We start from the raw sequence: 13,755 nt of genomic DNA, 5'->3' as shown, positions 1-13,755 counted from the left end.
GGATGAATTGAGCCTTTTGAGAGGTATATGATTTATTTGGAAATGAGGCAAGAGAGTTGCCATCAATATCTTTTTTGTTCTAGGTTGTGCCCTTCTGATACCAATGGAGAGAGGACTTATTTTTCTTCACTCTCCAATCATTTCTCCACTTGGACCTTAAGGATGTCGTTTGTCTTATATTTTTCCTTATCTTTCTTAACATTCCATTGGGCATATTTAGGGGTTTTGAGGCATGATAAAACTATAGACTTGTAGGCATAAGGGAGAATTGTTCACCCAAACCTTGAGCTTATCAGGCCTCTTAAATAATTTAGTGGTGCTTCTATTTCTTTTGATATCTGCTAAAGACGAGGTGTCAAATGCTTGGTTAGGGCAGATTAACAAGGACTCCCAAGACATTTATTTACAGTATGAGGATGCTATTTGGAAGAAGTTGTAGACCCTTCCCCATAGAAACCAAGCTCTCTTTTGGCCCATTTTATTCTTAAAATAAAGTCCCCCATTAAGTGTGTGCTCACTATGCCATGATATTTAAAAACAAAGAATTTCTAATTTATTTCGATCCATGTGAATGAGATTAAAGAAAAAACTCTTAATTTTTTTTTAACACACTATATGCTAATTTATATGTTATGTAATGTCAAAATTTTACTACAACTCCCTTTTAAAACTTATTAGCATATAGTTTTTAATTTATTTTAATCAAGGGGGTGTCTCCACTACCTACCAAACAACCCATTTTGGGGCGAGCGGGGCAAAATTAGTTTCCCTTGGAGCATGTGCTCATAACACACACACCATTCAACCTTGAGATGGTCTCAATTCTAAGACTATGGAGGTAATCCACAACTTCAAACTCGACCACTAGACAAGACGAGTTGAACTATTTGCCCAATTTATTAGCATACAGTTTTGCTTCCCACAACTCCAAGTGCTAATGGTATCTTTTGCTTAAAATTGAATCCCGAGTGCATTCTAAAACTCATAAGCTTTCCTTGTAAGAAAGCTCCCACTTGAGAAATGTTCACCCCATGAACTTTACAACAGCCTCACTCCAAAACTGCTCCATATCACATTTCCGATTTTCCAATTAGATGAATAAAGTGGAGATGGACCGACGACGGGAGCGGAACCGCACCAATATCTAAAAAGTTCGAATATGCTACTTGGTATCCATAGAATGGCTTAAATGAGGTAATTATTGTTAAATAAAATGAATAACCTCTTTAGGGTTTTGCCCGCCCGATATAAAATACCGCATAGCGGTAATTATCTATTCTCTTTTGAGTTATCGGCGGAAGCAGAGGTAGTGAAGGTGCAGAGTCCTTTTCAGTTATCTGCAAGTTAGGGTTCTAGTTTTCAGCTTCCTGAGATTCTGAAATAAGCTATTATCAATCTTGACACCATTTGATTTGTTGGATTGCAAACAAAAAGCAAAAATGGCCGTCACATTCGCCAACCTGCACACTACACAAGGAGTACAACAACTTGATGAATTTCTCCTGAGCCGAAGTTATATCACCGGGTAATGATTCGAACCCTATTCCTAAAAACCTTAAATTCCTGATTTTGATTACTTTACCCCGTTTTTGAGGTTGGAGTTAAAATTATGGGATTTATGAAGTGAATGAGGTTGTGCAGATATCAGGCTTCCAATGATGATATTACAGTATTTTGCTCTTTGGGGAAAGCTCCCGGATCAGAATATATTAATGCTATTCGTTGGTACAAGCATATTGCTGCTCTCCTAGAGCCCAGGTAATAGGTTTCTTTTGATATTTATATGGCTGAGATTGGTTTTGTTCGAATGCCATCTGTTAGAATGTTTAGTTTTTGGATATTGCTTGTTGGAATGCATCGAATAAGAAGTAATGACCAAATCAATGAACCTTTTATTTTAGTTCTAGATTGTCACTGAGAAGCTTTTTCTGCCAAGATGTTTCTGAGATATTATACTTATTAACATTTTGGAAGTGTTTATAGTAATGATCACTTTTCTGACCATGACAGCTGCTTCTACGAGATTCATGCTTTCTTCGATTATTTTTGTTTATCAAGTTACTTTTTAAACACTCTCCATTTAATTTGGAAGTGGATTCCGAATGGGCGAAACAAAGAAGACATCTCTTTGATAATGAAAATTTCTTGAGATTGAGTTTCCAGCGCTTCAGAATTATTGTTGTTATGGTAACTTACACTGTTTTAACTGGGAAAAGGAAGGCTGAAGTAATGGGTGTCTTTTCTGATTGATCAGGTTTTCTACCAAGGGTGTTGGGGTACGAGTCGGGGCTGAGATTGAGCATTCTTCTGCTGCTCCTAGAACACCACCGCCATCATCATCAAAGGTCAGTTTTATTTGGACTGGAGTTTATGAATGAATATAAGTTTGTTGTTAGTGTATTTAAGACATCATCGAATTTTAATAATTGAGATCAGTGAAAGATTGAAGACAGCCTGTAAAGTAAACATCATCTGTGTCTGTTTGGTCTGGAAGGCCCTATATCTTGTCTGCAGGTCCGAGTTTTGTGTTCAGTGAAGTCTGAAGTGGATTGAAGTTCTGGCACTGGGCCTGAACTAAAAATTACTGTTGTTTAAGGAAATAGAAATGAAATTGAAAGTTTTTGTTTTTGTAGATTAAAAATCAGTTGCTTGTGGCAAAGTAATAATTTTGGTGTCCATTTTTTGCAGTCAAGGGTTGAGGTTCAACTAATTACAACATTGTGTTAGCTGCAGAAGACCATATTCAATGCAAATGATCTAAAACATACAATCTAAGATGTATATATATATATATATATATATATATATTTCTAAAACATAGTTCACTTGCAATATGAATTTAGTGAAATCTTGAAGCATACATTAGTCAGGAGTCATAATTTAACTCAATTCAAGTACAAACAATGCAGGCAATTTGTTAAATTTTGTTCACACGTTTCGTCAAACAGTTGGCATGAATTTTGACAAATAAAATCTTGCCAAGAGTAAGTTGCTGTTTCACTTTAGAACCTTCCCGAACTCTGAGTTGTTTTGTTTCTGATAGTACAACCTACAAAACATTTGACAAGACAGTTTAATTAAAAAAATAAGATTATACAATAACTTCCAAATTGTATCGCTTCCTCACCTGTCCAGATCCAAAGGTCTAATATTAGCTGAGCCATTGTGAGTCCGTCACAGAAAACTTTGTGTGCAGATCTAATGCAGGCACAAGTTTTTGTTTTGGATGCATCAGTTTGTCTATGATTATCTCATAGAAAGATGAGTAAACAGATATATCTGGCAAAGTGCTTTTCAAAAGTTCTATGCACTTAAATTTTAAAATCATGATATATTTTTACTGCTTGATCATTCAGGTGGAGTTGATTCTTGCACAAATTAAGGAACTACAAACGGCTAATTACACAATTGTCTGATATTAAAATCAATAACTCTCCTACTAATATGGATTGTTGATTTGGCTGAATCTGCCTACTTCAGACACTTGAAGTTACTGAAAAGTTGTTATAAAATCCACCTTATGGATTGTGTGCAATTTGAGTTGAGCCCTCTGCTGTTCTCCCCTTCCACATACCAGCTGTTTCTTGTATTTGTTGTTGGGTGTCCTTTGGGCTACCCTTGAATCAATTAGGTATTCACTTTCTTCTTGTTCTGTTTTGGTAGTTGAAAATTACTTATAAAATCCAGTCTATTGTTCATGAGATAATTCAAAGACTATGCCATCCTAGTTGGATTGACCATTTTTCAGCTTTTTTGCATTACCAAGTACTTTTTGTGTTTGTTGTTTTGTTCCCTTGCCACCCTTGAATCAGTTATGGCTTCTATTTAGCTTGTACCTAAGTCACAAGGTTTGAGTTCGAGTTCGAGTTCGACAACTATAAAATTCGGATGGAGTTCGATAGCGACAAAAAATTCGAGAAAAATTCGGCATTAAATTCGCTTTATAGAATTTCTTTAAAATATAATATATGTAATAATTTATTTTTATTTTCTCTTTTCAATCAAATTATTAAAAATAATGCTAGTTTTATGAACATTAAATTTTTAATACAAAATAAATCACTAAACTCTATCTTTAAACACATAAAATGGAAATATATTAATTTTTTTATTTTGACTTTATAAAACAAAGTATAAAATTATGAAACATAAAACATAACATAACAAAGCGATACTTTAGTTATGCATAAACAATTTGATTTTTTTAATACAAAATAAATCACAAAACTCTATCTTTAAACACATAAAATGGAAATATATTAATTTTTTTATTTTGACTTTATAAAACATAAAATTATGAAACATAAAACATAACATAACATAACTCTATTTTGACTTTATGAAACATAACAAAGCGATACTGTAGTTTTACGAACCCTATAAACCAAAATTAAATAACATAACGATACTTTTGATGGCCTCCATTCCATTCTCGGCGCGGCAACAGGAGAAACCTTGGTTGCAGTGACGACGGCAAACAACTGTGCAGAATAAACAAACGCCTTCCAGACGCTGTTGTTTCATTGAGCCGTACGAATTTTGGCCGAATTTATACGATTTTTTTTTGAAATTTATATGTTCGCCGATTTCCGAACCTGAAGCCGGAAATTCGGCGAACCTTGTGACATAGGCTTGTACCTTTTCAGGCAACTGTAGTTTCGAATTTGGAATGGCAGAAACTGGATAAATGTTTCTCTCTCTATATCCTTAATAAATGAAAACACAATTGAAGTGTTAAATGTTTGAGGAGCTTATAACACCATCAGACAACTCCATTAATAGACTCATATAGGATATTGCTGGATCTTGTTTTCTTCGATTACAGCTTATTATAGAAATCCTTCAGAATTTTGTCATATTTTAAAATGAGCCAAAACTAAATTGTGTATGTATCTTTTATTCCCCCTTTTTGTGATCAACATGTTGCAAGTAGCTTCTTATACCCTTTTTTGACTTCTCCTTCATCACCTTGTGAGTTTATTTCATAAATTTTACTTAATCCTTTGCTTCAACACCCTTCTATCTAAATCTTCCACTCTTATAAATGTGGTGAGCCTTTTTTGATTGCATCTATGTGCCTTTTTGAAGGTTGTATATATAATACATAGGCTTACTGAGTTATTGCAGGCAATTTCAGCTTTTGCAAGTACTAAAGTCCATTGTAATGGTTATATTCAATGTAATCTTTTGCTTGAACACCCTTCTTATCTAAATCTTCCACAATTGTAAACATGGTTGACCTCTTTGGATTGAATCTATTTACTACAGTTTGGAAGCTGTGTACATAGTACTTAAGTTTACTGAGTCAGTGCAGGCAAACTCAGCTTTTGGAATTACTCAAGCCCACTTGTTTGGTCTATCACCAATCAATTGTATCAACATATGCTGTTGGAGACTTCTACTGCATGTAAATCATGATAGTGATTTGTGCCATGATACTATTTGATTGTTGATTATGAGATGATTCTGGTTTAAAGTAGGCAATTGCACGCTGGTGAATATAGTATGAGCTGACACGACCAAATTGCTTATTGCATATACTGAATTTTAAATCAACAAAACCTCTGTATTGAGTGCAAATTACTAGTTTACTTGGAAGCATTTCTGTATAAACATTGTGGGGGTGTCTGGGTCTTCCTGCATTGTGTGTGAGTGTTAATCTATCACCAATCAAGTGTATCAACATATGCTGTTGGAGACTTCTACTGCATGTAAATCATGATAGTGATTTGTGACATGATACTATTTGATTGTTGATTATGAGATGATTCTGGTTTAAAGTAGGTAATTGTACGCTGGTGAATATAGTATGAGCTGACACGACCAAATTGCTTATTACATTTACTGAATTTTAAACCAACAAGACTTCTGTATTGAGTGCAAATTACTAGTTTACTTGGGAGCTTTTCTGTATAAACATTGTGGGGGTGTCTGGGTCTTCCTGTATTCCGTGTATTAGTGTTAATCTTAAGATTTTAACAAATCCAGCATCAAAGCCCTTGGTAATTGTCTAATTGGAGAGTTTACAGACAAAAATGACTGTTGAAATTTAACATTTTGAATTCAAATAAAGCAATGGTTATGTTGAGGTATAACTATGAGACAGCAAGAAGTGTGCTGTAATGGAGTGTTCCCTGAAACATTTTGACACGTTTGCCTTCTACCTTTGCAAATCTTTCAACAAAATCCTATATTTCACAGGGTTTCAGGGACAGTGGGGGATGCCAGGACATATTTCTGTTTTGGGGGCAGCAGGGGATGGCTTTTTAAAACAGGGAAAATTTTAAAAAATATATAAAATTTTAAAATGCGTATATCATAACATTGTTAAATCATTCATCCTAGGCATCACAGAAGCATTAAACATGGTATTAGTCTATTAGACTTGAGTTAAGATTTCACATTAGAATCAACAAACAAATTAACAAAATTTAAATGCTTTCACTGTCAATGTGCATACATATTAAGCCTTTATTGCTGTTTTGCGACTTGTATAGGTAAATTGTTTTTCATTTTTTTTACATATTGACAATAGAAACAATGAAATTTTTTGTCAATCTCATGTTAATTCTCAATTCAGCTCTATTTGAATTTTTCTTGAATTTATAATACTTTTCAAGTTTTCCCTATTTTTTAAATTGCCACCCCTAAAAGAAAGGCTTCTATCTTGCAAACATATCATGCCATCCCAGTCTTCGAAACTCCATGCAACAAAGATGAAATATTAAAATGTAAATATTGCTTAAAATTATTTTGGATAACCAAGGTAAGTTGTGAGCCATTAGGTGGCAGTGTGATGAATGTTCATAATGGAACAATTTTAGGGAATAAATATATTTTTTGAACCCTTAAGGCGAGCAGATACAAAGGGAATTTAATGATATTAGTTTCTTGAGATCATTTGATGAGCTTTTTGAACACACACACTATCAAGCTGGAAATGAGATCTGAAGTGGTGGTTGAAATTAATATGTTGTAGCTTAAGGCTTAAGCATTGGATTAATATAAATAGGTTGCAGGCAATGCATTAGGTTTTGATGCATTACAAGAGTTCGTTGAAAAATGTCTGTGCACAAATACAGACTACCTATCTAAGTCACAACCAGCAATTAAAGCATCAATGTGCAGCCTTCTATTGAAAATAAAAAAGTGGCCTGGGACATAGCGGACAGCCTGCAGTCGGACACCTAGGATTCCCTTGGCTGTCTCAGGGAATTCTGGCCATCCCTCATGCTCTCCCCAGTCACGCCCAGATGCTCTCTGAAGATGTTTTTGGATTTCTGCATGCAAAAAGAGATGGGCTGGGAACTTTCAAAAACTGCCCCTGCAGCAGCCCTGTACCACCTGGTAGGAGACTGGGGTCACCAACCCAGGGTATGCATCCTGGTGGAGAACAGATAAAACCCAGTTTAACTACTCTTACTAAATTGAATTTAGGATAAACAAGTTTGATTAGTTTAGATTTCCTTTTTTGAAGATTATCTCAATATTGTCAGTAGAAAGTGCTGAATCAAGGCAGAATGTTTCCACATCCTCTACACAAGCTACAGAAGTTTCCATATCATTCAGCATGGCCCAGGCCCCAGAGAATAACCCGACCCTTAAAATCAGCACCAGATAACTATAATTTATTGCCTGAGCTATCTTGTACAGAAATGGAGGCCCTCCCAGTGAAAAGTTTATCTTTAAATCTGCAGCAATGGTGGCTCTAGTTTAGAAAAACCTTGGTTTTCTCCAGTACATCAGCTCCCACAATGACCTTCACAAAAGGTAATGCAACATGATCCCTGATATTGTAGATTCACTTCACTTGCTGATCTGAAACAGTACCACTTTGTAGAACATCACACCCCCATTTTCCTTTTGCCATCCTAACATTTTCTCAGATCAAACAAACCCCATTCAGCAGCACCACGTAACATAATGTAAGAGAAACTCGGGCAAATAAATTGCCTAGGGAAGTATTTAACATTGTAAATGTTAACAAATCAACAAGATGATACAAAACTTGTAGAATGGTAGCATATTTTAATAATTTTTAAGCAAACCATAACACCCATAAATAATTTAGGTGAACACCAGGAAAGCTTGATTGTTATGACTTTAAAACATCCCTCAAGAAGCTTAATTTCTGCATTTATGTAAACTTTCTAAGCTTTTTACCTCAGACTTAGGATAGCAGTATTTTGGTTCACTTTTTTTAGATAATTAAGATACTTATTCAAAAATATGAATCCCAGTATTATTGGAGTCAAATTTACATGCATTGTAAATTTGCTTTAACATGCAACTCAAGTTTCCTTTTTAAGCATGTTAGACTCTGGAACAGTGGTTATCTTTATTATATTTTATTGCATGGATCTGGGCTGTCAAATTGCATGTTTGATCAGTAGGTTTGGCTTGAAATTCAATGTTGAGTATGGAGTTACGAAAGAGTACACAACAAATTTGAAGGTAATTAGTGTTGGCATTGCTCCAAGAATTTGGTGGTTGATTGCTATTTGTAACTTATAATTTTGAAGAACCCCAAATGACATAGACTTATATCCATATTATTGTAATTTGTTACTGTGAATGCAACTTGAGTAGTGCTATTGTTGTGTTTTTTCCTACTTACAGATAATACAGTTAACACCAAGCCAGATTATTAGCTCCTATAGGATGGAGAAATTACATAAGGGAGGTTCTTATGGCATAGTAACATAGCTACATTTTATAGAGGCACAAGACATAATAGTTACCTTCAAGAATCAAAACCATATACTTAAATGGTGCTCACCATTTCATACAATTATTAAGGTCTGAACAAAATGCTTTTAAAGACTACAAAACAATATTTTTAGAGTGTTCCATCCACTTTTTTCCTATGCTTTTGATGTGTTGTTGACATGTTATGTTTGGACTCGTTGGACTTGTTGACCACCTGATGTGTATACACCTAACAACTTTGTGAGTTGCATTAAAAATTGCCAAACAAATATGTGGGGTAAATTTTATCACAATTATCAGGAGCAATTGAATGCCAAACAAACTTGTGTGGTAAAATCTGTGGCCATGCTAGGTTTGCAAATAATTATTCATACTTAATCCTAAGAAAAAGTTTCTATTTATTTCTTTTGATTTTGATTTAATAATAGGAGAAGTCATGGAGAATTTGCCAAGACTTTTTAGGAGCTTAACAAGCTCTGTTGGGAAAATAAGTTTTATATTCTTGTTATTTATGAATTATTAGATAAATTGAATGTGCGTGCAGATTTTTAAACTAAGATTTGAGTTTAGCTTTCATCAAATTTGTCTAAAGGAGTGAATATACAAAAGATAGCCGTTACAAACCTGAGGGTCATTATAAAGTCATAGCTGTATTTATTTGGCCTCATAAATGCCCCATCAGTCGACTCACAAATCTAGTGTTTAATTCTTTTGTGATACCCCAATCTATAGTAAACATGATTAAAACATTTACAACATACGAGAAGTTATTATAGGTATCAACTTTATTGTTGCACGAGGGATTGATTGATTCATCTACTTATGCAGCAGGCACTAACACTTACCATGGATAATCTCGGCTCCTTTTTTTATACAGATATCTGTTGTAACTTGCAATTAGGTTTCCAAATATATGAACACCATGAGGAACTAGAGATATTGGATTCTTTCTGTATCTGTTGATAAAATTGCAGAAATTTTTACTAGTATTCTGGTGAAATATTTTTTAAATTTTTTGTGGATTTGGAGATTTCGCATGCCTGACAAGCTGAATCATTTTTGGGTTTAGGCTGCTGCTGAGGATGATGACGATGATGATGTAGATCTCTTCGGTGAGGAAACTGAGGAGGAAAAGAAGGCTGCAGAAGAAAGAGCTGCATCTGTTAAAGTTAAAACTAAGTCAAAAGAAAGTAAGTAGTCTTATGGATGCGCTAAACGTGTAAATGCTGGATTTTTTGCTTATTCTGTGTTGCATTGCATCAACAGGTGGGAAGTCTTCAGTTCTTTTAGATGTCAAACCATGGGACGATGAAACAGATATGAAGAAACTTGAGGAAACAGTTCGTAGCATCCAAATGGAAGGCTTGTTCTGGGGAGCTTGTAGGACATATTCCCCTTCTTTTTATTTGTTTGTTTTATTGTTGCTATCCAATCTGTCATTTCTCATTCGCACAAACATGGTTGGCTCTGTGCTGCAGCAAAGCTTGTACCTGTAGGATATGGCATCAAGAAGCTGCAGATCATGATGACCATTGTGGATGACCTTGTCTCTGTGGACACTCTTGTGGAGGAGCAGCTCACTGCTGAACCTTGTAACGAGTACATCCAAAGTTGTGATATTGTTGCGTTTAACAAAATTTGTAAGTTTGATTTCAATTCTGTTATTATTATGAAGTGTGAATTCAAACCATAGTCAATTATATTTGTTTTTCTAATTGATTATTGGTGAATATTCACTCATTTTATTCTAGAAAAGTAATTTTGAATTCAGCTGTGCTGTCTTTGTTATTATTTGTACATTTTGCTGATATTCATAATTGGCGAGTAATAATATCTCATAATGTGTTTTTTTTTGTGCTACAGAACTGGTCAACTACAGAAGCAATTTTATTTAAGTGACAAAGGTCAAACTATTTGATCCTTTTCCATGTATGTTGAGCAATTTTTTCTAAAAACTTTTAGATCGTTATGTGAGTTTCCACGCGGATGCAAGTAGTAGTCTATTCATGAAGTATTTGTACTGTAGGCTACATATCTCAGATTAATCTTATATCGTCTCTTATTTGTAACTTCCGGATGATGGTACCAATATTATTGGGTGTTCAGCCAGCAAACCATTTCTTTAGATCTGGGTATTAGTATGTTTACTTTTCATTGTGCTTGGTGAATACATATTTTTTTCTCTATTTCAACTCATTTTTTTTTCTGTTTAAATATTCAAGCAATCTGAAGAAAAAGCCTATTTCATATTTCGAGTATTTGTTAGTAAATAGAAATATCTCATAGGCTTTCCAATTGCATTAAGAAGAGTTTGACTAGTAGTCTCCTGTACAATAACAGTTTCCTTTGTTGTTACTGCAAGGGCAAATAAAATCTATAACAACTCACATTTTAATGCATTGATTTGATTTTCAAAAAAACTACTGTTTGAATTATGTCCAGGGATGGTTTTGGGTTTAGATTATGCATCATGTTCGGTAGTTTGTTCCCTTAAAATCCACAAAATCCCACCTAGATTTGGATGCATTCATAATTTCTAATATTCTCACAGCTATACTATATTTTGTTTTTCATCATTTTTCAAATATTAATTATTTCCAATATTAAATTTTGTTTATACTTTTTTTGAAATATTGGAAGTTTCATAAAAAGCATTTATAAATTTCGAAAATTGAATATAACATATTTTTTCAAGGCTAAACATACAAATCATGGCCATTCAAGTTTGAACCCACGAAAAACAAAAATATTATATGTATTGCATATCCAAAGCTGATCATCGTAGACAAAACAAATATCCGAATCCTGAATTATTGTATCATGTATCAATGCATTAAGTCCCATCATCTTTTCTATTTCCAAAAGTTCCACGCTTGTGACAACCATATTGTCAATTTTATAAATTTCCACCCTTTTTTTCAACTATATAGTGTCATTTTGAGTCCTGAGCTGCTATGTTATTTGGACACTATGTAGGTAATAAAACTGTGTAAATCTTTGAGGCCATTTGGGTGAACCACTCTATCCTACAAGGGTGCGATTGGAACATGGTACTGGATAAACAGCAAATTAAAATGTAAAATATATAGAGTTTGCCCACTTGGTAAGATAAGCGTTTTAGTTTGCTGTTTAGATGCTGTTTAGATGTTGCCACGCCAGCAATGTCTAAATAGCGAACTAAAATACTTATCTTACAAGGGGCAAACTCTAAGGGGGGCAAGCTCTATATATTTAGTTTCCTGGTTGTCCAATACCATGTTCCATGTTCCAATTGCACCTTCGGAGGATAAAGTGGTTTGACCCAAATGACCCCAAAGATTTACACAAGCTTTTATTGTCTACCTAATGTCATAAATCAGTCTCTTTTATGGGTTAAGAAAACTATAAATCATAAGTGCTCAAATTATATTGATCTTGAAATTAATTATGTTGTAGAAGACTCTCATTCAAGTATGTTATTTTTATGGTTTATAGAGCTTTTCTTTGTATTCATGTCATTGGCCATGACCTTTTGAAAGTTTAGTGTACCAAGATATGATAATCAAAGCATCTTTAACACCACCAAGCAATATACCTTTCAATATCACTCTAACCCCATATGTGGCATCTTCTTGGTTAATTCTATATCAGATTCTATGTTGTTCAAGGCACAACTAAGACAATGAAGGGGCACCCTTAGTTTGAGCAAAATCTTGTCGATTCTTTTATTAGAGCCTAATTTTTAAATAAATTTTAATCTAAAATGGTTTCACATTGTTCTAGTTCATTCAAAGTAAGTTTGACACATGTATTGTTCTACTTCATTCAAAGTAAGTTTGACACGTTTGTGGGGTGTGAAGGAAACCATACATACCTTTATATGCAAGTTGAAGTTTGCATTTGATAAGGCTCTTCCACTTGGACCCCTTACTTCGAAGCTCAATCACCATATTCTTTTAGTGGGTAGAAATAATATTTTCCTTCATATTTTGAAAATTGGAATGAAAAAGGGACAATTTATCAAAGTAGGAAAAAAAACAAATTGTTAACTTAGTTTTAGCTAATAGAGAGAGAGTGTGATCTTTTTGGATGAAGATGGCTAAGTAATTATATCTCATGTCATGTCATATTCTCTTTGATTCTACTGATTTTAAGGAATAACATTTGTAAATTATAAAAATCAAAGAAAATAAGATTGCATAATAGACCCAATAATTTCTGAAACTTTGGTTGCAAGTAGTAAAAAAATCGTTCTTTGGTTGCAAGTAGTAGATAATTTGTAATAGTTCAACATTCATACTTGTAACAATTATTTAAAGTGTAAGATTTTTAATTTTTAAATCATCACAACTATCTATTTAAATAAAATGAGACGCCATCTATTTTACTCTATCCCATCATCATTTACTTTTAAAAAAATTATATGTTAGGGTTTATTTGCTCACTTTAGTAATTGGATTGCATACTTACAATCTTTATAACATAAGTCATAATAAGGAATTATTTTCTGTTTGTATGTTGTTTGGAGTTTATTTTACAATCGGTGTGCATATTGGGGTTTCTATTACAATGGGTGTGCTGCTTGTCAGTGATTTGTGGGTGTGTTCTCTCTTGCATAAAAGTTGCAGCAAAAGTAACACTTTTTTACTTGTACAAGGTTCTTTATTTGATTCATGATTGGTGCAGCGATTTTTTTTTTCTTCATACAGTTGTTGTAGGGTGTTTGATTCCTCTGAGTTTGGTGGAATCACTAGTTCTTATGCTATAAGTGTTTATTTCAGAATTACATAACTATTTATTAATTTAATTATTATCATCACATTTTTTTCAACTATTAACTAAATAAATACTTTTACTATTGAATTAATTAATTATCATCTTCTCCTTAATCCCAGCCATCCAACTTGTTCATATGCATTATAATCCAAATTTGTTGTCACATGACAAGTGTATTATGAGTCTTAACTCCCAATTTTATTTCGTTCTCATTGGACTAGATTAATTGAATTTGAAGACACTTATAATTGGGTTGCTTTTGGCTTCTATTTGGTTTGTATTGTTAGCATC

General features: G+C 33.7%; 1 protein-coding gene across 1 annotated transcript; it reads left to right on the top strand.

Annotated features, from left to right (window-relative positions):
* Positions 1-1,275: 1,275 nt before the first annotated feature.
* LOC149557126 (elongation factor 1-delta-like) lies at positions 1,276-10,834 on the top strand. The gene is made up of 7 exons (XM_089831847.1): positions 1,276-1,525; positions 1,642-1,758; positions 2,255-2,345; positions 9,779-9,899; positions 9,976-10,089; positions 10,188-10,349; positions 10,573-10,834. Coding segments are annotated over exons 1-7 (693 nt in total). The 5' UTR covers positions 1,276-1,439; the 3' UTR covers positions 10,575-10,834.
* Positions 10,835-13,755: the final 2,921 nt, after the last annotated feature.

Source organism: Cupressus sempervirens, chromosome 5 (assembly GCF_028749045.1).
Source record: "Cupressus sempervirens isolate cs-2001-9-10 chromosome 5, ASM2874904v1, whole genome shotgun sequence".
In the NCBI taxonomy this organism is placed as follows: Eukaryota; Viridiplantae; Streptophyta; class Pinopsida; order Cupressales; family Cupressaceae; genus Cupressus; species Cupressus sempervirens.
The sequence above is the reverse complement of the archived record's forward strand: the minus strand, read 5'-3'. Positions and strand labels throughout refer to the sequence as shown.